Source organism: Diorhabda carinulata, chromosome X (assembly GCF_026250575.1).
Source record: "Diorhabda carinulata isolate Delta chromosome X, icDioCari1.1, whole genome shotgun sequence".
NCBI lineage: Eukaryota > Metazoa > Arthropoda > Insecta > Coleoptera > Chrysomelidae > Diorhabda > Diorhabda carinulata.
Window position 1 is genome coordinate 16095937 of NC_079472.1, and position 19037 is coordinate 16114973.

At 30.9% G+C, this 19037-nt stretch overlaps 2 protein-coding genes and 1 long non-coding RNA gene across 9 annotated transcripts in view; 1 reads left to right on the plus strand and 2 right to left on the minus strand.

Moving 5' to 3' along the window:
• Positions 1 to 93: 93 nt before the first annotated feature.
• Positions 94 to 4755, minus strand: LOC130902558 (uncharacterized). Its single transcript, XR_009060418.1, has 3 exons — positions 4223 to 4755; positions 1578 to 1798; positions 94 to 561 (listed from the first exon to the last, which is right to left on the minus strand). It is a non-coding gene; the product is annotated as an uncharacterized LOC130902558 (long non-coding RNA).
• On the plus strand, positions 983 to 10111 carry LOC130902553 (sodium/nucleoside cotransporter 2-like). Of its 4 annotated transcripts, none has more exons than XM_057814775.1 (13): positions 1090 to 1139; positions 2820 to 2957; positions 3742 to 3839; positions 3932 to 4082; positions 4137 to 4341; positions 4563 to 4716; positions 6174 to 6371; positions 6429 to 6590; positions 6659 to 6752; positions 6870 to 7029; positions 7838 to 7983; positions 9515 to 9702; positions 9753 to 10111. In XM_057814775.1, the coding sequence occupies exons 3-13, from the start codon at positions 3810 to 3812 to the stop codon at positions 9981 to 9983; spliced, it is 1719 nt and encodes a 572-aa protein (XP_057670758.1). In that variant the 5' UTR covers positions 1090 to 1139; positions 2820 to 2957; positions 3742 to 3809; the 3' UTR covers positions 9984 to 10111. The 4 variants fall into 4 exon arrangements, with proteins under 4 accessions (XP_057670760.1, XP_057670758.1, XP_057670757.1 ...); XM_057814774.1 differs by lacking the exon at positions 1090 to 1139 and adding an exon at positions 2606 to 2689; XM_057814776.1 differs by lacking the exon at positions 1090 to 1139 and adding an exon at positions 2622 to 2689 and having other exon boundaries at positions 2820 to 2870.
• A 4802-nt stretch (positions 10112 to 14913) lies between these two features.
• The window catches only part of LOC130902555 (uncharacterized), an 86687-nt gene continuing 82563 nt past the window's right edge, over positions 14914 to 19037 (minus strand). For all 4 annotated transcript variants that reach the window (XM_057814778.1, XM_057814781.1, XM_057814780.1 and 1 more), the window contains exons 4-9: positions 18762 to 19007; positions 18513 to 18709; positions 18103 to 18254; positions 16225 to 16373; positions 15882 to 16073; positions 14914 to 15536 (exon numbers count right to left, since the gene is read on the minus strand). In XM_057814778.1, the coding sequence (XP_057670761.1) occupies positions 15164 to 15536; positions 15882 to 16073; positions 16225 to 16373; positions 18103 to 18254; positions 18513 to 18709; positions 18762 to 19007 (1309 nt within the window). In that variant the 3' untranslated portion in view covers positions 14914 to 15163. The remainder of the gene's footprint in view (positions 15537 to 15881; positions 16074 to 16224; positions 16374 to 18102; positions 18255 to 18512; positions 18710 to 18761; positions 19008 to 19037) is intronic.

The window sequence follows — 19037 nt, forward strand, 5'->3', positions numbered from 1 at the left end:
GCTTAAAGAATATGTTTTTCTAGTCACAACATTTATTGAGTCTTGTGTTATATATGGAGACCAATTGAAATGCTAGAAATAATCTGGAATTAAAAAAATTATAGTGTATAAACACTCGTTCTTAATTTATTTACACACTATACAATACACTTAATTTACAATAATTTACTTATAAACATCATTTAAACAATTATTTTTAATAATTCAATCTTCTCACTATGACTAGTCAAAAGTAACTTACTGCGCTACATAAACTTATTTATATACCACAAATAGAATTCCACAAAGTTCTAGAACAAAAAGCAGCGCAAGAAATAAATAAATAGACTTTCCTAGAAATTGTTTAAAATTTACTGTAAATAAGCCGCCTGCTATAATAAAACGTTCTAGAACCAAATATCAAAGGCGCGTCCGTCATTTAAAAACAGATGAAAGGCGCCGCGCGAATTCCATTAATTATAAAATTCCATTGTAGCCGGCCTAAAGACTCATGTTGTGTAACACAAAAGGTTTTAAAAAAATGGCCGAAATGTACTGAATTGAGACCTCTTGCATAATATCCTGCAAAACAAGAATAATTTATGAAAAATAGTGAAAATAGATGCGAGATTGAAACGATTTAATAGAAAATACATATAATACTGGTTGAACCAAATGAAACGTTGAAAAAGTTTTTAAAACAGCTCTGAAATAAAGTTTGATGAATATCTCATAAAACAAATGAGTTAAAAGTTTGGGGGGGATACAAAATTTGATATTAAAGAATGTTATACACCAAATTTTTGGAGCAAAGAATAACAAATAATTGTACATAGTGTTTTAATTTTTACGATATAAATTAAATTATGTGTGACTACCCTGAAAACGAAAAAAAAAGAAAATTAAAACAATTATCCGCTTTATAAATTACATAAATAAACATTTGAAATACCTTAATCGTTTTTATCTTTATTATGTACTGTTTCGAAAGAATTTTGATGTCATTTAAGAATATTTTCCTTACCTAATCATGACAATGGGTAATTTTGTTATTTTATAAACAGAATTAATCGTTAATTTTTCATTTAAAACGTGATATATGAATTTAAAGTTATTAGTAATGTTCACAATTTAACAGCAACATTTACATAACCAAAACGGTAAGTATTTGAAAATTTAATTACTATACAAGGTGTCTCAATTAATTCTAAGCCTAATTGCCTTAAAGCATATGAAGGACGCTCTGTATGCCCCATTTTTTTTTAAATATTGACGCAGCTACTTTGAAATAATCCGTGGTATACCTCACTCAAATGTTGCATCAATAATTAGAAAATCTGTTAAAAATTAAAAAAAAAAATCATAATCGATCGGCTAGGTCTTCAATAACGATAGAAAACGTGGAAAATCTTACAATTTGGGAGTGTTTTAAATGTTTATAGATCAATATTACAACTTATTTTGCAAAAGATCTAAAATTACACATTACAAACAACTGAGTGCTTCTCATATGAGATATTTGTAATTGAATAAATTATATTTCAAAAGACATAAATTATTTCCAATTAAATACACAGAGTGGATTTCAAAGGGCGTACCTGTTCCGAAAAGGCGAAGACGTTTTTAATAGCTAAAAAGTGATGGCGATCGTTTGCTTGGGATAGTCGTGGGATTAAGTTCAACGACTATCTTCAAAAAGGTAAATAATAACAGTAGAGTATTACGCATCATTTCTTGATAAGGTAAATGGCATTTGAAGAAGAAAGAATTGCTCTTACTTCCAGATAACGACCTTTTCATACTTAGGTAATATCCATAGCTAAAATCCACAAATTGGTTAATCACCCTATACGTATTTACTTTTTTTCTGTTTCATAACCTCAAAGTTTCATTTGCACGAAAGCGCAAGATCAAGAACATTACTGGGCTAAGCGTATATACTAAACTTTTCTGACAACCCTTGTAATAAGCGAGAGTGACATTGCATAGCAGCTGTTAGTTGAACGTCCATGTTGCCAAGTGCGCGTACATCGAGAAACTGGAATCTTCACGAGTTTGCAAACACGCGTTTATAAATTATAAAATTTCACTTAATTTCACTCGAACCTACTATCACTTTTTGTCTATAAATTGGCATTGCATTCAATAAGGATGAGATCGGTATAACCGTAGACTGTGAATTTCACCCTTAATCTAAAAGCACATTCGGACTATTTATGACTATTGGACCGAACCTAATACTATCTTTATTACTGGTTTCTTGTAAACATGCTTGTGGAATAATAGGTAAAACCCAGGATTGCTTAATAAAGTTTATTTGATAAGAAGTAACAAAAATATGAGAAAATAAATGTCTTGATTGAAAAATAAAGTATTTCTATTGATTTTAACATGATCTTGTTAAGAAGTAGATAGGCGGAGATCTTCCATCACGTGACTAATATGTCAGCAACACTCAAATCAAAATTTCTTCAACTCGTTAGAAAAAATCCTTATGAGTAATATTCCAAACGCAAATTTTTTTATTACCCTGTACATATATTACCAATGGAAACCTTCAACTTCTTTATCTATAACTAATAACTAAATAAAAATGTATTACTTTGTGATGTGTATTTCCATTTTGTGGGATTATTTAGTTTGATTTAATTTTTCATCACGTCGTGTCGTGTAAAAACCCAAATACTATGTTGAAATTGTGTTTACGAACGTAGGTTCAATATTCCTTTCATACTTGATTCACAACATAATTTTTGACGTTCTATATATAAATATATAAACTAATTATAAAAAAGAATAAATGTAATTAAAACAAATATATAAAATTTTTTAATTTCTAGGGCCATTGACCCTTAAAACAAGTTTTCCAGTTTATGTCGATTTAGTTTGAGGTATGTTAGTCGGATGTTTTAGTAGGTATTAAGAGAAATAACTTGAAATATGTGTAAACCAATGGATTAAATCTTCATAGAATTAAGGTAAATTTAGATAAGTTCAATATTTATAAATTACTCGTGAATGCCGAGGAACTATTTTTAATGCTTTAGTTCATACCTTCATAAAACTTGAAGATGCAATCGTGTTTTTCGACGAATCGTGTAATACTTATTCATAATCTGAGAAGGCCTATATAAAATTCGATAAGACACCAAAGTAGTAAAGGGTCGCACTAATTTTATAAAAATTATTTGATTTTAAAACAGGGTGTATTTGCTTTATGTTTTAATTTGATAGGACTCTTTAATTTTAACCTCTAATCTACTAAATAATACACAATATATTAATAAATAAATACAAATATTATTTATCTATTACTGTATATCAATTAGTTTAATTTCGGTATCGCTACTACCTTAAAAATCAAGGTAATTCTATACTTTCGCGGTCCCCTCGTTTTTTTGGCTCTAGAAAATCGAAAAATCATGCGATTTCAATGATGCACTTGGTTTTTTTTCGTGTTTTTTCAAAAACTATCGAGTCATTCATAATTTTTCAAATTGTACTTTCACGGATGCTTGGTAAAACTATCTCTATTTTTCGTGGCGTCAACGGGTAAACATTTGATCTATCGAACTTTATAATACACACTGTTTCATGGCGCGAAATAAACTGACACAGACAAAGGCGTTGGGGCCATACGTGATCCTGGAAGCTAATAACTTTCTTGGATTGTTATGTTAAACATAAAAAACAGAATGATTATTATGGAACTGGAATTTATTGTTGGTCTCCAACAAGAATATTCACGAAGTAAATTTTTAGGTATCAACTTGAGATTTAATTTTCTTTAACGAACGTCAACCATGAAGTGAAAACTATTTCAATTGATAATGAATAATTCTACAGAAATAATTTTAACAGTAAGTTTTTTTTAGGTTATTATGATTCATAACATCGTTAAATCCAATTTCTAACTGGTTTTTTACTACATTTTAATTTGGAATATTTTTAGGAACTTCCAAATGATTCCTCTACCACGGAAAATAAAAATGACGCTCGTTATCTTTCAGATAATAAAAGACAATTTTTAATATCTGTCTCTACATTATCGATAGTTTCTGGATATTTTGCTTGGGCTACTTATTACTACTTAAATTATACAGGTATTATACGCTTGAGAATCAAATTAAATTGAGAGTACAAAATTTTATTTGCAGTTTTCGGTTGGAACGAATTCATATCAACAACATGCACTGGTTATGGTTTACTCGTAATACTGTATTGCTTTTTTATTTATGGTTACCTGAACGTTTATTTCGTGAGACCATTGTTCTATCCAATTTTTAAAAACTCCATAAATCTGTTTAAATGTAAATTGAATAACGCCGTTAATAAAAGTACTGGATTGCAAATAATAAGAAGGTAGTCAGCCATTAATTGATCACAGGAAGGAAGTCGATATCAACTCAATCATATAAAAGTTGCGCTGTTGTCAAAGTTCTGTTTAATTACAACTGAAGTGACATGTTTTTCTACTTCTCGTTCCATATCAACGTGTAAAACGTTAACAATTTAAATAATTACATATTACAGCTGATTTAAATTTATATTTAAATTATATTTTAAATTTATTTTTCTTATAGGTTTTCCGATAAGATATTTTACTTATCTACATTTTCGGCAATCGCTATATATTTAGCAATCGATACTAAAGACAACAGAAATAGATTGATTTCAATATCCGGACTAATTATTTTCTTATTTATCGGATATATATTTTCCAATAACAGATCTAAGGTAAAACTATTTTTTCATTTTATAGTCTACAGAATATAATATGGCAACATTGCTCTTAACTTTATTTAGTCATCAATTTTGTATACGGGGGTGTTTCAAATATAAACCGCAATTTTGCTATAAAAAATTTAATTAAGTTACAGAGCTGAATATTTTTACAGTTTTTCTATTTAATCTTCGTCATACTCTACACATTTTTGACATTTCTCCGGAAGCTTTCGAATGCCTTATTCGTAAAAATCTCTCGGCTCGTCACCTAACCATTCGTGTACGAAGAATTCTAACTCTGACTAAATAAATAATAGTCGCATAACGATAAATCGGTTCTATAAGAAGGATGATTTGACTTTGACTAAAAAACGAATAATAATGCGTTGCGTATATCCTTCTCGCTCATGGCTATAAGTAAACTGCAAAGTGAGGTTACGCTGTCGCGGTTGCTGTCCAGCCCAGTCTAGCAGTGCAGCTACTTCTATGACACTAAATTTTCGCGCGTTTATTCAAAAATTTCGGTATATATTTGAACCACCCACGTATATATAGGAATTGGTACTTGCAGGTCTGTTAGTATTAATTTTAAATTCGAAAATGTAAGTCTATTTGTTCGATAGATCTCATCAAGATCTATCTGTGTTTGAAAAGTCATGATGATTGACGCATGCGCAGAAGATTTTCTGTGTAAAAAGTATGCAAATGCATTATTTTCACGAAAAATCAATAGATAGAATGAATATTTAGTAATTTTGGTTAGGTTAGGTTAGGTTTATTGATAAATATGTTGCATTTGCATACTTTTTACAGAAAATCTTCTGCGCATGCGTCAATCATCATGACTTTTCACATACAGATAGATCTTGATAAGATCTATCGAACAAAGTTATCCATGGTTCGATATCTGTTAGCCCTCCTAAGATAATGGCAACTTCCGGTATCTCCGGAAGTAAATTTCTCGTAATATCAATTGTCTATTTATGAAGTTTCATGATGATCGTCGAGGAGTGGCTTATCATCTTACCGAATTTTCATTTCAATATTTTTTATTTATTAGCATCTTAACGTGAATAGATTTGTTCGCAGGTCGAATTCTAAATCATTTTAGAGATCAATCGCATGCGCAGTTTCAAAATAATGTCGTTCACGAGTTGATCATATATGTAATACTCCTAAATGGACAGTTTCTATAAGTGGAAGTTGTTCTGACTAAGGAAGACAAAATGATAACGCTTTCTCTATCCTCCGTGGTTCCAGTTCGGTTCTAAGCATTCTCAAGCATGCGCAGTATTGATAAAGTGTCTCGAACGAGAGACAAAATGTTTTTTCCTATACCAATTGTCTATACAGACATTACATATATAGAGTTGATGACTTCACCGCCCCCCCACCCAAACGTTAATTTTGAAAGAGCGCATGCGATGGAATCGGACCTGCGTACAAATCTTTCGAGTATAATCTTGTAGATAAACTGGAAAACTGTTATCTGGGGAATAATACTACAATTTACATTCGGTTTAATAACTATAAGGTGGGAATTAGGAAGAAATATTTTGGAATGCATAGGAGATAAAGTCAATACTCTTCTTAATTATGCTTTCTCTGCATCTGAATTTCCTTTTGGCGTGGAGCTTGTTAGGAATCAACAAGTTTTTGCATTTAGAGTGAGAAATTTCGTTATTAATTTGTTTTTTTTTGTTTTTACTTGAATAAATTTTTAGGCACTTTCGACTATATATTTTATTAGTTTTTTGGTAAATATTTTGTATTATTATGGTATAATGCAAAAAGTCGTATTGTCTTTAGGAAACTTACTACAATTTTTAATGGATACGTCGATTTGCGAAAGTGTAAATAGTGCTGCTAATATATTTTTAGGCATGGTAAGTTTTTTATGTAAAAATAATTAAATAATACATCCGAATTTTGTTGGAATTTAATTTTTTTACAGACAGAAGCTCCTCTTCTTCTTTCTCCTTATTTAAAAAATCTAACAGACTCCGAAATCCATTCTATTATGTTATCAGGCTTTGCTACAGTCGCCGGTGAGCTAAACATCAAACATAAATATGTTTTCGACACCATCTTTTAAACAACCATTGAAAAATCTTCCTTCTTTTCTCTTTAAATATCCCATTTTTTTAAATTTCCCCGTCTTATAGGATCGGTAATGGCAGCTTATATCAATTACGGCGCTAGACCTCAAGATTTGATAACTGCCAGTATAATGTCAGCACCGGCTGCTTTATGTTATAGTAAATTAATGTATCCGGAAACGGAAGAGGTTGAAATGCGCAAAGAAAATATAAGAGAAACAAAAATGTAAGTATAATCATATTTAAGATGGCTGCAAAGCAATAACAAGTAACGAATTAAATAATATAATAAACATATTCTTACGTCATAAGATTTGTTCTTGGTAACTCCACTGGCAGAACAAGTTCCAGAACCAGCGCTAGTGTCGCTTTTCTTAGTAGCAGTGCAAGAGAACTAGTTTTCACTGTACCGCTTGCACTGGGTCTAGAATCAATTCAGCCAGTGTAGTGCAAGACAGTGTAATCTGGAAACGGTGTTTGTTAATACTACAGGGTGGCGCAATACAACGTGCAGTTATTAAATATATATTTTGAAAGCACAGAAAAAATTGAGTATCAAGTCGTAATACACTCATTTATTTTTGAAAGAAATGAAACGCAAATGTAAAAGGGAATAGACACTGCACTGTCATTTATAACCGTAAAATTATGGGCAGCTGAATTGAAACGTGGTCGTTTCAACTTGACTCATGACGAGCGTTCAGGACAACCAGCAATATCATTGAAGGTTGAAGGGAGAAATTACAAAAAGAGTTTGGTTAAAATTTAAAAACTGTTTAACCATCCACTGTATTCAACAGACCTGGCTTCTAGCGACTTTTTCATGTGTCCCAACCTCAAGATTATAGATTTATGAACGCCTAATTTCATTAGAAAGGCGACTACTGTTCTTGGGAAGCGTCAACGAGTGTATTGACTTGAAAGTTGAAATATAAAAATGATTATGTAAAAAGATGTCTTGTTAGATCGGGAACTTTACAAAAAAACCTCGTATATCTGAGTTTTTATGTGTATATTTTTTTTTTTCATTATAGGGAATATACCTCAGTATTAGAGGCTGCCTCTAAAGGGGTTTCGAATGCGGTAAATCTCGTACACGGTATAATAGCTGGGCTTATTGCATTTTTGGCTGCTGTCTACTTCATTAATGGTGTATTGGGGTGGTTAGGCGAATTAGTAGGTACGAGTTTTAATTTTAAGAAAAAATCAGTGTTTTTTATTCTAAGTATAATGAAGAAATTTCCATTTTCTATCATTATTTCCACAAAATCGAAATTATTTTTAAATTATCTTAATCGATAGCCAAAGAAATAATCTATATAGTGTCAAAATTTCATTTTTTTATTTTTATTTCTATGAAGATACACTAAGTTTAAATTAAATATAATATAATATAAGATCTAAAAGTCGTAAATTTATGGCTATTTATTGGAAGGGCAATGTGCAGTACCGCACTATTATAACATAATAATTTTGACATATGACACATAATAATTTCGACATATGACACATATCATATGTCGAAATAAATTGACACAGATAAAGACGTCTTTACATTTATACCTGACCCTGTAAGTCTATTACATCTCATATATTAACTGGAGGTTAGTCACCTTCTTAGATCATAAAAAAATTTGAATCAAAATGTAGTGACGCAATGGTAGTGCACCCTAATGTATTTGCCAAACAATTAAATGTACGCTTTAACAATGAAGCGCGTCGACTGAAACGATTTTGACCATTCAACCTGTTTACAGGATTCAGATAATAATAGACTTAGTTCATTTAGAAATATAACATCAAAAAGATCACCTACAGTTGCGACACTTTATTTCGGTTATTACTGCTTATTGCCATCTAGGCAAATTGCAGTTTCCACTAGGAGTTACAAAAAAACTGTCCAGTTGGTCTTAAGGTACAAATGAAAACAACGTTAACCAGGTCCGAGGCCTTCATACTGTTCAATAACACTTTTTATTGTCCATTTGGAAATGGATTTAATCAAAATTGTTTATGACACATTTTGGGGCTTCCACTGATAAACTCCAAAGATACAACATGGAAGAATGTTAACAGAGTCACAGGCTTTCATATGATCTTATTGTCCAGGTAAAAATTGATTTAATCAGTATCAATGATGGCACAATCTGAGGCTTCCGATAAACTCTTAAGATACAATTTAGAAGAATGTTAATACAGTCAAAGGCTTTCATACGAACTCATAAGACTTGCCCAGTTGGAAAAGAATTTGATCAGTATCGTTCATGGCACATTCTGATAAACTCTTAAGGTACAAAGTGGAAGAATGTTAACCCAGTCAAAGGCTTTGATACGATCTCATAAGACATTCTCATTGTCCAGTTAGAAATTAATGTAATCAGTATCGTTCATGGTACATTCTGGGGCTTCTGATAAACTCTTCAACATACAAAGTAGAAGAATGTTAACCAAGTCATAGGCTTCCATACGGTCTAATAAGTCTTTCAGTTGGAAATAAATTCAATTAGTGTTGTTTGAGACACATTCTTGGGTTTCTTATAAAGTCGATAAAAATTAGAAGAATGTTAACGCAGTCATAGGCTTTCTTACGATCTAAGCACCAAATTTCGGTGTATTTACAATTAGATATGTAGGAAAAATAATATTTTGAGTAATATAATTCGATTAAACCGATAATAATACGAAAAACCTTTGGTTAATATATTTTCTAGGTTTCACTGAGTCGGTGTTATCATTGGAATTAATATCCGGGAAAATATTTATCCCAGTGAGTTATATAATGGGTGTACCGTGGTCGGAGTGCGAATGCGTGGGTACATTGATAGGTATTAAAACCATGGTGAATGAATTCGTTGCTTTCGAACGTATGCATACGATGATAAACGCGGGGATGTTATCGGTGAGATAATATAATTTTTTTTTCAACTTTATTTTTAGAAATTATTTTAGAACAGGACGAAAGTCGTAGCAACTTACGCCATCTGCGGATTTTCTAATCCCGCTTCGATAGGTATAATGACATCTGCTTTTAGTACTTTGATTCCTAATAAATCTGACGTGATCACAAGGGTGGTATTTAGGGCTTGGTTCGGCGGAGCTCTAGTTTGTTTTATGACCGCTTGTATAGCTGGAGCACTTATGCCCGAAGAAGCGATACTAGAATCAATACAAAGTCACTGATTTAATTGATATATTAAAAAATGTGGCTGTGGAATGGATATTAAGGGTGAAAAATGACGTTTTTATAATCCGTATTTATTATTTATTTTATAAAATTTTATAAATACAATAAATAGTACTTATTACTATTACGATCATTTTATTCAAAGGCACGTTTTACAATAAGTATACAGAAAGTGTGTTACTTGATAAATGAACACACTGTATGTTTGTATAATTATAAAGCGAGTACCATTTTTGGGATATCTTTATGTTTACACCCTTTATAATAACCAAGAGAAAAGTTAAGATAAGATAAATCTCAATCCCTCTCGGGTACCCTCGGGTTAATAGAGGAGGAACTCTACTCTACAGACTTATGCACTACCTGGCCTACACTGATGACATTGATCTACTCAATCGAAGGAATCGTGAACTGTAAGGAAGCTTTGAGCTGGAGGAGGAGAAAGCTTGTAGAACGGAGCTCATCATTAACGAGTCCAAACCAAAATATGTGGTTATGTCAACAGAAAAACTTCCCCTGGTAAATATCACTAGTGATCGAAATTAATGAAAGTTCGATGGAAATAAGACTTCATACTTCAGTTTCCAATGATTAAAGTCACGTTTAGTGAATTGGAAAACGAAAAAGGGGATCTATCGGACAATTCTACGCGAGGAGCGGTTGCTACATACGTTGGAGCGAAATATCTCACGCCGAATATAAAAACATCGGTTCTACGAAGACCCCATCCTGGTAACAGGTCATTAGGACCAGACTCAGATGGTTAGACCACTTGGAGCGTCTGCGTGAGGAGCGGAGAGTGCGCAAAGCGTACCGGTAGAAGCCTGTGCGACGGCACAAACGATGACCGGATGATATCGAAGAGGAGCTAGGTGTAAGAAGGTGGAGACGTCGAGCGTTGGACCGTGATGACTGGGTGGTGGTAGTAATGAAAAAAAATAACATTTCAAAATTAAAAAAAAAACTTGAAGAATAATGCGATTTAATAATTGAATTTTTCCGAATGTATATACAGGTCGTTCGATGGAATTGCGGTTTCGTATTTTGTTTTTTTGGCGCTATAAAATCCCAATGTGGGTTTGTATTCTACTGCCCAATATTTTAGACCAAAACAACCAACGAAACAAGTAACGAAAGTCATTGTTAATCTACCGTATTCGCCAGATTTTATTAACTGTGATTTTTTAGTTTATTTGAAACTTAAAATTCGCTATAAAGGACGCGTTATGAGTCCAATGAAGCCGTAAAAAGTAATAAATTTAAGGTTATGTTGATTTTTTCAAACGAAGCTTTCAAACAGTGTATATATAATTAGATTAAGCGTTGGGTTTCTTGTATTGGTTCCAAAATAACCTATTTTGGGAGGTTGATAATGAATATTTCTATCAATATACGTAAGTCCAGGTTTAAAATTTGATAAAAAAGCATTTTCACTTGTGAATAATTTTGATTTCATATCATTTTTTATTTTTATTCCTATAAACTTTAAAATATAAAGTCAAAAATAAAATCTGCACATGCGCTTTTTGTATTTTTATAATTTTAGAAGAAATAATTTCTTCCTGATGTTCACCGGACCTTGTATAACAAAAAAACATATTCATCGAATACTAAGTAGAGATCCTTTGTCAAGAAACCCATACTGTAAAATTTGATAAATATTACGAAATTATGATAAGGTGTTGCTAAATTAATATACAGGGTTTCCCAAATATATATTAGTTATGGTACTTACTTTATTAAATATTGTTATAAACATTATTGAAGATGTTAAAAGTATTTCCAAGCAATAGTCACAATAATTGATAAGATGGTTAAAAATACTTTAAAACATCTAACTAGTACAAAAATACCTTTTAAATATATACGAAGGGATGTCATATGTTTAGGTTTTATCAATATATCAATCAACCTTGGATTATATTAAACGGGAGAATCCAAAAATACCAAGAAATGTTTGAAGAAAAAATAATAAAAGCAGCACCAAGCCATTCGCTTTAAGATATATAAATTGACAGTGTCATATTGATATGTATTTTATATACAAAAAAAAATTTTTTATAAAAACATCTCAGAATATTCAAACTTTTTCCTTTTTAGATTCGGAATACAATGTTTGAATTCAAAAAGTCTTATAATCTAAAATTATTCTAAATTTTGGTTTGAGCAAAAAGCTTTTGTAACCAATTATTTATACAGGATAATTCGCAAAAACCCTGTAAAAAATTTCATTATCCAAATAAAGTAACAAAAAGTGGAACAAAATTCTGTAAAGCAAACCATGTAAATATATTTCGGTATTAGTAGATGTCATAATATTTATATTATTATTTATAGTAATTTTTCGAATACAGAAATTTTTTAATAAATAAAATTGTCAGTATAAGATCATAATTAAATTTTGTTGTTATTTTTCTTGTTATATATGATTGAAAAAGTATCAGTCTAAATTGCATTAACGAATTTGATTCCAATATGAAAAAACTTTTGACGCTCACTGTATAATTGATTTGTGGCATTAAAATTCAAGATTCAATTAAAATAACAATACGAAAATCTGTATTCTAGTTTTCCAAAATAAGCTTATTCTTAATTTTGAATAGTTTCCTGAATTTTGTTTCACTCTATATACCGATTACCCTGTATTATTATGTTTTCCTATGTACAGTATTTGATTGCTTAAAATTAAAATAGAGTTTATAATGGCAAAAATAAGAACAATTGAGCAAAAAAATATGAATCTCAATGAAATGAAAATGGGGGGAAGGAAAGCTATCTATTACTATGCTAATTAATGAAGAAAAATAAATTGAAAACGCATATTTTGGTAAACATATACACAATTTTGATTACATACAATTTGGTCTGTTATTTAACCCTAGATAACGGGACATTTGTAAAATTTACGATGGTAAATAGTTGTAATATTTCGTTTGTTTCCGGATACCGCAATTGGTCGAGACTCTCAGTACCTTCCCATTCTAGACTAGACTAGTTGGCTCTGAATTAGCGCTGAACTCTGTTGGTGTTGGATTTTTTTGGAGTTGGAATCTACAATTTCCGAATTTTGTAAAATCGAAATGAATCCTAGATGTTTAAGAGTAAAGGATTATTTAACTGGCGCAGTCAGAAAGATTCAGGACCGTATTTTATGCGCCATCTCACCCCGATGCCCAAGAACTGTGCAGAAGTGGTATTAAGCCAATTTTTCTACCCCCTAATTTAAGCGGTGAAGAGGATCTACTGGCGAAGGCTACTTCATATGTCGATTTTGAGGTTAGGCGAAGTAATAACTGGTGAGTATGTCACATTAAAAGATCTATCGTACTGGGTCGCGTCAGTGTGGGATGAGGTAAAAACAACCAACGTTCAAAAATCGTGGAAAAATTTATTTTGAACAATCCCTCAGGAAAAGAAGCACGAAACATATTTCTACTGCCCAAGTCAAAAAAAGCCGGATAACAACAACTTATTGTGGACAATGTGAACATCTGCGGAAGTATTGCAGAGACATTTGCAAAAAATGCAGCGTTGATGAATAGGAATTTAAATTTTTTTTCTGGAAAGATTTTTTGTAAAATGAAGGTTTATACCACCGTCGAAAAATTAACGATAGTCCCGGAATTACGTGTTCCGAAATAAGTCCCTTTATCTAGGGTTGATAACAGTATTAGTTTTTTTTATATGTTAATAATGGAAAAATGTGGATTATTCAATGTTGCGTTAATATCATCAGTCATGAAAAATCAGGAACTAGGTAACGCAAAAATATTATTAACGAGATAAAACTTAAAAAACGTAACTTTTTGTTAAATTTCCATTATTTCTTAAAGCTGTCATTTAAGTGGCGCAGTCAAAAGGATTCAAGACAGTATTTTCGTGGTAAATCACGAATTTTGTAGAACCAAAATTAATTATAGATGTTTATAAGAAAAGGATCATTTAACTGGCGCAGTCAAAAGGATTCAGGGCAATATTTACGTGAAAAACCACGACATCGAAACCAATATACTGAACTTCTCATTAGTTCTCATTTTTGGATTGCCGCAATGGGACGAGACTAAAGAAGTAGTTACAGGAATCATCCTGTTTATATATTTACATAAATTTGTTTGATGAGTATGTAGATTAGTAGATTTCTAGTTGTAGATAATAAATTATTTTTCTTGTATTTATTTCCTTAAATTTTCGATAGCCCTCGTATAATTTTTTGTCATAATTTATGTAGGTTTAAAAAAAAGTTACGTATTTAAGTTTACTATCTTTTTTAATCCCCTTATGATACATATAATAAACGAAAGAGTGAGAAGAATTTGAAAAAATAGTTTCAAATATGAAAAAAATCAAAATTGATATAATTTGATTATTATTTATAACTGATAATTTGAGTATTTCAAAAATGTTAGTGTTCTCTTTTGGGGTTATCACAAGTATACCATTAACTTATCCAAAACCATCTGGAGTATAATAAGAGTCGTCATAAGAACAGTTCACTTGGTTAAAACGAAGTTCAATATTCATTTTCTTTCTTGGACAACTGAAGATGTTGATATAGTGATCAAAACGAGTGCTAGATGGTAGAAAAACGATATACTGAGAAATAGTATTAATACTTGACTGGAAAGTCTCATTTTTTGGACGTTATATGAACTTAACTTATGATAGAATGACGTAGATTTTGACATGCAAACGTATTTAAATGTTTGTCATATTTGGAGGTTATATAAACTAATAATGAGTTGATACATGACATGTTGACGTATATTTAGAGGTTAAATAACCTGGTGGGAAGTTAACACATGACAAGTTGACTTATATTTAGAAGTTGAATAAGGTATGACGTAAATTTAGAGGTTAAATGAAATGGTGGTAAGTTGACACATGACAGTATGACGTGATTTCCACGATCTCACTTATAAATAGAAATTTTATTATTGGTAGCCTTGTTCTTATGTCGATTGGTTTTGGGATATAAGTTATTAGATATTTATCATCAGGGGTATGCGTGTTATGAGTGACTCAATTTGAACAAATAGTCATAATTTCTCTATTATAGATGTGTTTATGCAAAAATGACGCTTCCAAATTTCGTCATTTAAATGAGATATTGCTTTATACGAAATCTATTATTATATGTATCAGTAAATTTAATAACCACCATTCATCGATAAACGAATCACCTTTTCCTTATAATATTATTACTATTAGTATTACTCTCACTGTTACCAAAAAATCCTAAAGTTCTTAAAGTCTTCGTTACCCTCGGAATAAGGGTATCTTTAAATTTCCATATCGTCGTATCCATGACGCTGGTTTTTCTGAACTCCTCGCAGGTTTTCTTCAAAGTTTTCACGCAATCGGCTCTGTAATGATGAAGTTGAGCGTCTTCGGTTTCGATAGGATAACTCGTACAACCGCTTCCGATACAACTAAGAGGGAAATGGTTGTGTAGAGTCAATACTTTGTCTGTGTTGTGGAAACATTTGACGTATTGACCGGGTTTGGTGAAATTCTTCGTTCGGTAGACGTGTTGCAACATGTGCATGTATCTATAAATGAAAAATATCGTTACGAACTCGTCCACTGATCTAGACCGTGAAGCCGGAATATGTTATCGAAGCTAAAAGTTAGCGAATGACCTGATTACCTTAATTTTTCTTTATAGAAACAATTTATAATAAGTCGTTTTTGTTTGTTTACAGTAAACTAGAGATTTCTAAAGTCGAAATGTTCTAGAATGCGGTTTTAATATATAAAGCGAGAGTTATAGTCTCTGAATACAGTGACAAATGGATTTGAATAAATTAGATGTTGAGTGAATAATTTAGTGTTGAGTGTTAGTGAATAGTTGGGGTGTAAAAAATATGAAATAAATAATTTTTTGAATATATTACTTTGGTATATCTTTGAACCATCCGTGATCGTGTATTAAATCGTCCAAAAAGTATACATTCCTGACGTTATACGAGGCTCTTTCTTCTTTATATGTTTTTAATGTTTTCGCCAAAACTTTATCCATGAGTTCCTTCCAAGTGGTACCTTCGAGTGGCATTATTACTTCGTCAATATCCAAAAGAATGATGTACCTACAAGAGGAGACATTTTGTTGAATATAAATCAAATATGGGTTCCTTTTAAGAACGAAGTTTCATTGAAATTAATTAATAATTCAATTACCTGTAATTAGAAGGAAATAGACCGTGCATTATTATATGTACTTATAGTGTAATTACTTACTTGTATTCATACATATGTTTGTAGAAGCAGTCATTGTAAGGTATTAGTTCGTTCTGCCTTTTCTGATTTGTTTTTTTCGTCAGGTATAAATGTTGGAATGATGGGGCATTCGGTTGACCACCAGCGAGATTTATGGGCGTTACGTGTACCTAAAATAAAAAATTGCATTTGAAAAAAAAAATATAGTAAACTGGTCTCACAAGTTTTAAATAAATAGGGCACAGGTAAATTGGCCTAACTTGTTCACTATATTTATACAAGAATTGTGAAAACTTTTTTTAGTTTTGAAAAAGTATTTCAAATAAATTTTTTAATGATTCGGGATCAGATTAATTAGACTCACTACACGGTTTTAAAATAAAAATTTAGAAGTATTTGGGTAGAGGTAAATTATACTCACTTTATGATTTAAAAATATTTCTGACAAAAAGGGGTAAACATAAATTGGACTGTCTTTATATCAAATCATGATTGCTCTCAAAAGTTTTAATTGTATAGGGTACAGGTAAATTAGACTAACTTGGCGTTTTTACAATATTTAGAAAATAATTGTGATAAATTAGACTTAATGTTCTTTAATTTTGAAAAAGTTCAATTGGACTCGTTTTAAGAATTTAAATTTTTGAATAATTCAGGCTCATATAAATTAGACTCACTCAATTAGAAATTTTGAAAAAAATGGGTAATTATAAATTAGACTTATATTTTTAATAGAATTATAAAAAATATGGTATCTACAGATAATTAATACTTTAGTTTATTCAAATGTAATTTTGAGAATTCGTATTTCTTAAAAAGTTGGGCACAGATGAATTCAACTCATTTTACGATTTCTAAACATTTAAAAAAAAGTTAATTCCTCTCAAAATACGTAATCAAAACAAAATTGGAAAAAAACGAATAAAAGTGAATTGGACTAATTGAAAAGTTGAAAAAATTGGAATTAGTAAATTTGGACTGACTTGTAACTTTTTGAAATTCTGTAAAATTTGGGCACAGCCAATTTAGATTCTCTCAGTTTAGATTTTGGAAAAAAATTTTGAAAAAAGTGACTAAAGATAAATTAGATTCATTATACATATTCAAAATAAAATTACAAAATTGAAAAAGAAACGAATACAAGTCAATTGGACTAATTGAAAATTTGAATAAATTGGGAGCAGGTAAATTGGACTGACATCTAACATACTCAAAACAAAATTGCAAAATCGAAAAAAAAACGAATACAAGTCAATTGAACTAATTCAAACTTTCAAAAACTTGAGAGCAGGTAAATTGGACTGACCTGTAACTTTTTGAAATTCTGTAAAATTTGGACACAGTTAATTTGGACTCTCTCAGCTTAGATGCTTTTGAAAAAATCGACTAAAGATAAATTATACTCATTATACACATTCAAAACAAAATTTCGAAAAAAACATATCACAGATAAATTACCCACTTAATTTTTTAAAAACCAAATTTTGTAAAACTCGTGCACAGATAAATTGGACTCAATATAAATTTTTAGAATAAAACGGTTGCAGGTAAATTGTACTCAACCAACATTTTAAAAGAAAGTATTAAAAAAGTTATGCCCAGATGAACCGATTTCATGATTTGAAATAAAATTCTTACAAAATCCGGCAGAGGTAAATTAGACTCGCCATATTTTAAATACAAAATTTTGAAAAAATCGGGTAGAGGACTCACTTTTCTTTCTTAGAACCGAAATATTAAGAAATCAAATAGAGATAAATTAGACTCACTATGTATTTTTATAATAAAAGGGTAAAGATAAATTGGACTAAAATAAAATAACGAAAAATTAGGTACAGATAAATTGGACTCATTTCCGTTATTAGGATGAAAAATTGGGTACAAGTAAATTAGACTCACTTTTCCTTCTTGTTCATAATGTTTTAATACTTTGCTGATGTTAGGGTGGACGTGTAGCTCGTAAAAGAAAACTTTATCGGCTCCGAGTAGATTCAAAAGTTCGATCCATTCTACGAGGCGCACGGAAAGATCTTCGTGAAGAAAATCCAATCCTGATAAATAAAATTTTTTTAATATATAAAAATATGAATTGGAACTAGTTTGTGAACGTGATTGTTGTGGTGATTGTCATTTTGAATGACACGAATTTGATAATTTACACAAAATACATTTATCGATCAAGTAATTTCCTGATGATAATAATGTAATTATTCGAAATCATAGAATTCATATTGAAAATAGTACAATTTGGTGTTTGATCGCCACAATCTCACAATAATCACGTTGTTATCTATAGATATACGAGTTACCTTTAACGCAGACAGCGAAATCTTTTTTTTGTGCCGGTTTTTCGTAAATGATTCTCAAATTGTTGGTGGCGTTTTCACATTGCTTCTCGACTAAAGACACAGATTGGGGTACTTGATCTTTGTATTTAGACGGAAGGATACAAGCTATGAGATACGGTTGGTATATACCTTGTTTGTAATTTCCCCACTTCTTATACCTAAAAAAATACGAATTATAAACAACGTTAACAACAATTCAGGACGTTTTACCATATATATTTGTATTCGAAGCTTTTGGATATTACAGGGTCTTTTTTGCCGTCGAACCAGAATTGGCAGTACGTGATTACGCTTGCTTCGATCCTATCGATCATTCCTAGGATTCTGACAGTAGGACCGAGTCTGTTGTTCGGTCTCGCGTCCAAATAAGCCCCGAATAACTGGAAAGTACCGTTGCTGGTACGGAGAGTTTGCCAATATATGTTGTTGAATTCCAAATCGAACATTGATGGAAATCTGTCCAACATTGTAAAGATAATAATTACA